The following is a 9080-nucleotide window of genomic DNA, read 5'->3' as shown; positions in this document are numbered from 1 at the left end:
CTCAGAGCCAGGGATGGAACCCAGGAGTCCTGGCTCCCAGCCCCCCTGCTCTAACCACTAGCCCCTCCCTCCCCTCCCAAAGCTGGGATAGAACCCAGGAGTCCTGCCCCCTCCCCCTCTCTGGATATCCCGCCCCCTTAGCTGGGGTGGACGATGCCGATTGGCTATTTTTAGGGCAGGGTCACTCTGAAACTGGGAACAAAGGTGGCGTGGGGGGTTGTTTCGTCTGAGAGCCAAATTCCCCAGCGCGGTGGAGACGGGGCCTGGGGGCCAAAAAGGGCAGAACCCAGGGGGCACCTGGGCAGCGGCCCAGGGGAGGCTGACCCGAGCCAAGCCGGATTAACTAGCCATCCCGCCCGCCCTGTGTATCCACCCCAGACAGAGCGCGGCGCAGCTTAGAGGCCGGGGCTCCCAAGAACTGGGGTGTCCCCTATGGGCAGCCCCAAAAGCGGGAGGGTCCCGGGAGAGACAGGGCTCCCCGATACTTCCTGCACCCCCGGGGAAACGGGAAGGAGACGGGCTAAGGGATGGGCCAGCCTGGCCCAGGAGACCAGGGGGGTGCGTGTGTGTTCAGAGGCCAGGCTGGCTGGTTCCGGGGGGGGACAGGCTCTGCGGAGCGGCAGGGGGGCTGGGGGGAGACAGCTCAGCCAGCGGGATGGAGAGCAGCGAGGGGCAGGGGAGAAGGGAGGGGCTGAGAACCCAGGGGTCCCCTTAGAGCAGCAGGTGCTACCCGCCTACCCCCAGCTACGGGGGGGGGGGGCTCCTGTGTGTGTGTGTGTGTGTGTGTGACACCGCCCCCTGCTGGAGGAGATGAGCCCTGCTGTGTGTGTGTGTTGCCCACGTGTCTCCGTCTCTGCCCATGTGTGACTGCGCCAGGTTTCCCCGGCGGGCCCCGCGTTCAGCCCCTATGGTGTGTGGCCACCGCCCCCCCGGCCCTGCGCGCCTGGCATTAGCAGCCAGAGCGGCGACACATCCACCGCCCGCTCCCGGCCTCGCCGCGGCCCCGCCGACCTGCCAGGAGCAGCCAGTGATGGATGGCTCGGCCAGGCCTCGGGGTCAGCAGGGGCCTGACCCCCCGCTCCCACCCCCAGCACAGGGGTTTGCAGATGGAAAGACGTGCTGAGCTGTGGTGCAAATCGAACCCAGAGAGCGGGTGCTGGGGGGGGGGGCAGGGACAGCTGGAGAGGAAAAGAAAAATGAATCAATAAACTCCTGGGTTCTCTCCCCAGCTCTGAGAGGGGAGTGGGATCTAGTGGTTAGAGCAGGGGGAGCTGGGAGCCAGGACTCCTGGGTTCTCTCCCCAGCTCTGGGAGGGGGGTGGGGTGTAGTGGTGAGAGCAGGGGGCTGGGAGCCAGGACTCCTGGGTTCTCTCCCGGGCTCGAGGGGAGTGGGGTCTAGTGGTGCAAGTCGGCGGTGCATTACCGACGGTAACGCATCTGGAGCGCTGCTGCTCGGTGTTAAATCATTCTGACTCAGTGTATTGCGGTAGCAACTCCCGCCCCCAGCCAGGGGGCCCCACGCAGGTGCTGCCCAGACCCGGCGTGCGGGAGGCAACGGGTGCGCTTCCCTAGAGTGGCCATGAATGCACTGGCCGTGTGTGTGTGTGCGCGCGCGTGCAAGGGGCTGGTGTGTGGGTGTGCGAGGGCCTAGCGTGTCACCCGTACGCGTGTCTCTAGGACGGCAGCTGCAGGGGGCAGTTGTGTCGGCTCCTCTCCCTGGCATCGCTGGACGGGGCGAGCTGACCCGGTTCAAGGGACGCCAGTTTGGGGCCAGCCCTTGCCCCCAGCAGGGCCCCTGGACGGCGGGAGTTGGCTCAGCGGGTCTGACTGGCGCAAAGGGGCGGTCGCAAATCTACAGGGGGAGTCGCTGCGGGACGACCACGGAGCTAGTGGAGAGCGCCCCCCACTGAGCCCCCTGCCCCACAGCGCCCCCCGCTGAGCCCCCTGCCCCACAGCGCCCTCCACTGAGCCCCCCTGCCCCACAGCACCCCCTAGCGCCACGCGGGGGCATTGGGGTCAGCACTGACCGGGAGGGCAGAGCGTCCCCTGCTGAGCCCACACACTAGTCCTAGCTGCCCTCTCTTGGGGCTAGATTTGCCCCTGGCTATTTGGGCGGGTTGCCGCTGCCCAGGCAATAACCGCCCCCCCAGCGACTCCACGGACTGGTCTCTATCCCGCTCCAGGCCCACGGGCACCAGGCGCCTCGCCCGCCCCACGGCTGGAGCAGCTGCGCCACCTTGTGGCAGGAAGGGGGAACTTCCTACGTGGGTAGCGCAGAGCAACCCCCGAGTTAGGGGCGGGTGGGACCCGGGGGCTGGCTTTGCAACTGTGGAGGAGGGGGTCCCCGCTTAACCCCCCCAACACAAAGGCCTCGAGCGGCAAAGGGAGTTGGCACCCTTGGGCCAAGTGTCTGGGAGCCAGGACTCCTAGGTTCTCTCCCTGGCTCTGGGAGGGGAGTGGGGTCTAGTGGTGGGGGCTGGGAGCCAGGACTCCTGGGTTCTCTCCCTGGCTCTGGGAGGGGAGCAGGGTCTGGTGGTGAGGGGGGGGGGGCTGGGAGCCAGGACTCCTGGGTTCTCTCCCTGGCTCTGGGAGGGGAGCAGGGTCTGGTGGTGAGGGAGGGGGGGCTGGGAGCCAGGACTCCTGGGTTCTCTCCCTGGCTCTGGGAGGGGAGTGGGGTCTAGTGGTTAGAGCAGCGCATCCAATAAACAATGCTACATCCAAACGCCTGAGACAATGCAGAACATGCAACATCTGGCCACAAGCTCCGGCCACCGCTCGGTTTTCGGTGGTGGAGCGTCCTCTAGCGGCCTCCCTTGGTAACGACACTCTGTGTACTTAGCCCCCAAAAGTCTGTACCTCTCCATGACTCACCCAGGACATGGGGCATTTGGCGGGGGGGGACGGCACCAGGGTCCATCGAGCTGACCCAGGGTGGAAAGGCGGGGCAAAGCGAGTGTGTTAGCTGAATCCATTGACCTGATCGTGGGTGGCTGGAAGGGGCCAGGGCAACGGGGTTAGATGGGGGGAGCCCCTGGTTGGGGGACAGCGGGGAACCCAGCCGAGCAAGAAAGCAACTGCCCCCCCCCAAGTCAAAACACAAAGGTCTTGCATGTCTTTTTTTTCTTCTTCAAAATAAATGGATTCGGAAAGAAGAGAGCCGTCCGCCCTGGAGGGTGGCATGCACGTTTCCCCACCCCCCCCTTACTCGGCCACAAAGAAGTTAACAGGCAATATTCAAAGGTTTATGGCGACTCGTACAGAAAGAGACCCAGCTTTTCAAAGGGAGACGGACGAAACTACCGACAGAGAAGAAAGAGACTAGAAAGACGGCACGGGAGACGGCCTCTCTCCCTTGTCTGAAAAGTGTCCTTGTCCAAAAAAACCGGGACGCAGCAGTAAGAAATCCAGGTTAAAAACCCTGCCCTTTGTGTGGGGCCATATCTCCCCACGCAGCCCCAGCCACGTGGCAGGGCCTACGGAGGGCGACCAGATGTCCCGATTTTATAGGGACAGTCCTGATATTTGGGGCTTTTTCTTATTTAAATTTAAATTAATGGAGATAGGATATCTCCTAGAACTGGAAGGGACCTTGAAAGGTCATCGAGTCCAGCCCTCTGCCTTCACTAGCAGGACCAAGTACTGATTTTGCCCCAGATCCCTAAGTGGCCCCCTCAAGGATTGAATTCACAACCCTGGGTTTAGCAGGCCAATGCTCAAACCACTGAGCTATCCCTCCCCCCGGCTCCTATTACCCCGCACCCCCCTGTCCTGATTTTTCACACTTGCTGTCTGGTCACCCTGGGCTGCCCACGCCTGGCCTGTGCAAAAATGACAAGGCAGCCAATGGAGAGGCGCTTAAAAAATCCGGGGCATTTGAAAAAAATACACAGCAGGGCCTGGAAGGGTGTGTTCATGTTGGCATCTGGCAGTGGCGCTGTGGGGGTTTTTCTCTGCAGCTAGAAGGGCTAGAAACTTTAAAAAATATATATTAAAGTCAAGAGTCTCGGCTAATTCCACCCACCCCAGAGCTGGGGCTTTATAAACCTCACCCCGCATTGTGAGAGTGGGGAACACTGGCTAACACCCAGCCATTTCCCCCCCACCCCCAGTTAATAAGGCTTGTTTGCTCCTGGACTTTGGGACTACTTCTCGGAAAGACTAAAACTTAATGCTCTAGCGAGGGGTGTCCCCCCCCCCTTTGAAAGACGTGCCCACCTAACGGGAAATGACCCAGTTGCACCACCCCAGCCAAAGCCCACCCCAGGCCCTCATTAGGGCTTGTCACCCAAACGGTTCTTTAGACAATTGGGTTTCCGACAGACTTGGCTGCATCCCGCCCAAAATGTCCATGTTTTGTTTTAACACCCCCCGAACACCCCCAAAATGAACAATTTTCAACCCGAAATGAAAAGATGTCCCGCCTGGCCTGCGGCCGCGGAGCTCCGTGGGAGCTGTAGTTTGGGAGCCTTCTGCTCCCATTTGCCTCTATGGGCAGCGCTCCCCGGCCGGACTTCACTTCCCATGTTGCACCGCGGCCAAGCAGGAAGGCTGTGGTGCTTCATGGGAGATGTAGTCCAAGCAAGCAGCCCAATTAAGAGGGGGGCTGGGAGCTGAACTACCCCACCCATGAGGCGCTGCACTGGCATTTCAGACTTAAAATATTTCTATTTGCAGCCAAAATAGTATAGATTTAGGGTTTCTTTTCACCAAAAACTTGAAATTCAGCATGGAAAAAACCCCATTTTTCAGACCCCCTGTAATTGTAATGTATGCATCTTCCACGCAGCCCCCACCAGCTGCTCCTCTGCCCCCTCCCGCTGGAAATTCTGGAGTGGCTCTTCCGCATCTGAGCTTTCTTTGCCTCCTGGCCGAGCGCCGACGTGCAGCCGGTGAGCAACGCACACCTTCAGCTGCTTTACCTGAGCCATTGGCTTTACTGACGCTCCCTTGTACAAACAGCTGCTGTGTCCCACCCCAGAGGTGGCTGTCTCTCAGTGCCAGGCAAAAGATCCCTGGCATTAAAAATGATGTCACGCACCCCCATCCAGGGCCGGCTCCAGGCACCAGCTTAACAAGCAGGTGCTTGGGGCGGCCAAGGGAGGGGGCGGCACCTGTGGCAATTCGGGGGCGGCAGGTCCCTCACTCCCTCTAGGAGCGAAGGACCTGCCGCTGAACTGCCGCCGCCGATCCCGGCTTTTTTTTTTTTTTTTGCTTGGGGTGGCAGAAATGCTGGAGCCGGCCCTGCCCCCATCCCCACCCCCACCCCAAGCCAATTGGCCTCACACAGCAGGGATCGGACCCTGTGTCCCCCTTTGCAAACAGCTCCCATCAATGGCTTGACCCAGGTCTCGGGGGGTGGGGGGGCAAGGACAGATCACAGCGTCCCAGTGGGGCCAGGCCCCTGCGGTTCGGGGGTTAATGCAATTTGGGACTTTGATCACCCCTCAGCTCCACGTGGTGACTGACAAGCTACGTGGCTGGATCAGATGCCAGGTGCTGCAAGGGACGACCCCCCCCCCCCATACACACACACACCCCAGCACCACCGTGGGGCAGGTCGTGCCCTGCCCCAAGGAATGATGACGCCCCCGTGGGCCAGGCCCTGCCCGGTGGAACGGGGTGTGTGAAGAGGCACTGGGAGAGGGGAATGGTGGGGGGGGTTTGCTCTGTGTGTATTTGCACTTTGTGACTAGTCTGCATGTGTGTTGTATGTGTGTTCTGTGGTGTGTGGGTGCATCTGTAGCGTGGGTGCAAATGTGAACAGGTATGTGTGTGTGTCTGTGTCTGTGTGTAGTGCATATGTGAATGTGTGTGCAGTGGGTGTGCGCGCACACATGCAGTGTGTGTACATGCATGCAGTGTGTGTCTGTAGCATGTGTGCAAATGTGAACAGGTGTGTGTAGTGAATGTGTGTGCAGTGTGTTAGCATGTGCCTACAGAGTGCATGTGCATGTTGTGTGTGTGCATGCACGTATGTGTGTGTGTGCAAATGTGAACGGGGTGTGTGCAGTCTATGTGTGAATGTTTGTGCAGTGTCTGCATGTGTGCCTGCAGAGTGCATGTGTGTATGTGTACACATGGAGTGTGTGGACACATGTGTGTGTGTCTGTAGTGTGTGTGCAAATGTGAATGGGGTGTGTGCAGTGTATGTGTGATTGTGTGTGCACATGTGCCTGCAGAATGTGTGTGTGTGTGTGTGTGTGTGTGTACACAAATGCAGTGTGTGTGCATGCAGTATGTGTGTGTGCAAATGTGAATGGAAGTCATGGGGTGTGTGCAGTGTATGTATGAACTGTTTGTGCAGTGTGTGCGCCTGTGCTTGCAGAGTGCGTTTTGTGTGTGTGTCTACGTGCAGCGTGTGCATGCATGTGTAAAGTGTGTCCATACAGTAGTGTGTGTGTGTGTGTGTGTGTGTGCACAGTATGTATACACGTGCAGTGTGCGCGCGCGTGCAGTATGTATGCATGTGCAGTGTGTGTGTGTGTGTGTCTACGTGCAGTGTGTGTGCACTCAGTATGTATACATGTGTAGTGTGTGTGTGTGCACAGTATGTATACATGTGCTGTGTGCGTGTGTGTGCACTCAGTATGTATGCACGCGCAGTGTGTTTGTGTGTCTACGTGCAGTGTATGTGTATGTGCACAGTATGTATACACGTGCAGTGTGTGTGTATGCACGCGCAGTATGTGTGTGTCTACGTGCACTGTGTGTGTGCACACAGTGTGTGTGCACAGTGTGTGAGCGCAGTATGTATACACGTGCAGTGTGTGTGTGTGTCTACGTGCAGGGTGTGTGTGTGCACACAGTGTGTGTGTGTCTATGTGCAGGGTGTGTGTGTGTGCGTGTGCACACAGTGTGTGTGTGTGTGTGTGTGTCTACGTGCAGGGGGTGTGTGTGTGCGTGTGCACACAGTGTGTGTGTGTGTGCGCGCGCAGTATGTATACACATGTCCGCACCAGGGCATCACACCAGGCTGTGGAGCAGGGGGCCCAGTGCCACCCCCTGTTCATGAGCGGGCAGCCGGAGGCGAGAGGCCGGCGGTGAAACCAATGGGGGTGCGGCGCGGGGGGGGGGGCACACATCATCAGCCCAGCTGGCTCCCAGAGCCCCCCGCTGCGCGCGGCCCCCTGCAACAGGCTGACACGGGGGGGGGCGCCCTTCTTCCGCCGCAGGTGGGATCCGGCTGCTGGTTCTTGCACCTCTCCAGAGCCGGGGACGGGGTGGGGATCGAGTCACCCCCGTCCCCCAAATCACCCCTCCAGGCCCAGCTGCAGCTTGAGTCCCTGTGTCCGGCCGACGCCCCAGCCCACCCCCAGACCCCAGGAGAAGAGCACGATGCAGAACAAAACAAGTTAAATGAAAACACCAAGGGGGGGATTGTAGCACTCCCCCCCCCCAGCTTCCCCTTCTCCTAAACCTTGCTCCCCTCCAATCCCCGCAAACCTCACTGCCCTGCAATCCCCCCAACCCTCGCTCCCCTCCAATCCCCCCAACCCTCACTCCCCTCCGATCCCCCCAAACCTCACCAGCCCCTAGGGGTCACGCTCACTTCCAAGCACCCCCTATAAGCTGGGGGGGGGCTGTGCCAGATCCGATGTTCATGGGCATTGTTCATAGGGGGGAGGTGACATCAATGAGGTGCTAAAAATTAGGGGGGGCCTCGTCCCCCCATATAATGGCTGCACCCATGACAGATTGGGGGGGCAGCTCCTGGTTCCACGCAGACCCTACAAAAACAAACGAGGACACTCAAAGATCTGGGTGCTGGGATGGAGCAGGACCCCCTCCTTCCCCCCCAGGCGGTGTCTCTGGGCAAAGGGGACGGTGGAGGGGGGGCAGCGTCCCCACCCCCGACACTAGCTCAGAAGCCCCGGATGTGGCAATAGGCCTCGAGGCTGGAGAAGAGGATGTAGAGGAACCAGAGGCCCAGGAAGAGGCCGGCGGTGAGGAGCTTGGCCGGCCGGGGGCCCCCCAGCTCGCCCCCGATGCTCGGCCGGCGGCGGTACATGAGCACGCTGATGCAGACGAAGGCGAAGATGGTGAAGAGGGTGACGGAGAAGGCCAGGGTGCCCGTCTGCACCTTGAAGTCCTGGCCCTGCGCGGCCCAGTAGATGGCCGCCACCGACCAGGCCACGCCCAGGCCCAGGAACACGTTCACCGCGTTGCTCCCCGTCACGTTGCCGATGGAGGCGTCGGCGCATTGGTCCTGCAGGGCGGCCACCTTGCTGGCAAAGGTGTCTGGGGGGGGAGAGACGGGGCATCAGCTCGCGGCCACGGAGCCGCCCATGGGGCCCCCTGGCTGGGGACTGGCTGGTGGGGCTGACACCTTACACCCCAACATCCCTGCTAGCCCAGCCCTGCCCCCCACCCAGCTCTGCCGGTGCCCCTCACTCCCGACCCGCAGCCCCTGCTAGCCCGGCCCTGGGCTCCCCCCAGATCTGCCAGTGGCCCTCACTCCCGACCCGCAGCCCCCTGCTAGCCCTGCCCTGGGCTCCCCCAGCTCTGCCGGTGCCCCTCACTCCCGACCCGCAGCCCCCTGCTAGCCCAGCCCTGCCCCCCACCCAGCTCTGCCAGTGGCCCTCACTCCTGACCCACAGCCCCTGCTAGCCCAGCCCTGCCCCCCACCCAGCTCTGCCGGTGCCCCTCACTCCAGCGCCCCCTAGCGCCACACTGCATGGGGAAAGCGCCCCCCCACAACCCCTGGCTTTCCCCTGGCACTGCCCAGCCCCAGCCCTGTGTCGCTCATGGGCCAGGCCAGGCTCCGTACCCGGGATGGAGGTGCCCAAGGCCACGAAGACCACGGCATTGACGGAGTCCTTGAGGCCCACGGTGCAGCCAAAGTGGGAGGCCAGGTCCCCGATGAGGGCGGTGAGGAGCCCGATCACCAGGATGGAGACGCTGAAGCAGGCCCAGCCGTTCCAGTACTCGGTGGGCGGCACGCAGGCGAACAACACCTTCCAGAATACCGTCAGGAAGTGCATGACGTAGTCAAAGCAGGACGGGAGCTTCTCCTCCCGCCCGTCCTCCTCCTCTTCCTCATCACCTGGCGGGGAACGGCAGCATGTCAGCCAGCGTGCCAGC

The 9080-nt window shown here is 61.1% G+C and overlaps 1 protein-coding gene across 1 annotated transcript in view; it reads right to left on the bottom strand.

The window, feature by feature from the left end:
• Positions 1-7860: 7860 nt before the first annotated feature.
• The window catches only part of SLC8A2 (solute carrier family 8 member A2), a 53979-nt gene continuing 52759 nt past the window's right edge, over positions 7861-9080 (bottom strand). Inside the window, exons 4-5 of the mRNA XM_026658773.1 lie at positions 8767-9042; positions 7861-8237 (exon numbers count right to left, since the gene is read on the bottom strand). Coding sequence (XP_026514558.1) covers positions 7861-8237; positions 8767-9042 — 653 coding nt within the window. The remainder of the gene's footprint in view (positions 8238-8766; positions 9043-9080) is intronic.

This window comes from Terrapene carolina, unplaced genomic scaffold, assembly GCF_002925995.2.
Source record: "Terrapene carolina triunguis isolate 2854851 unplaced genomic scaffold, T_m_triunguis-2.0 Scaffold517, whole genome shotgun sequence".
Lineage (NCBI taxonomy): Eukaryota > Metazoa > Chordata > Testudines > Emydidae > Terrapene > Terrapene triunguis.
The sequence above is the reverse complement of the archived record's forward strand: the minus strand, read 5'-3'. Positions and strand labels throughout refer to the sequence as shown.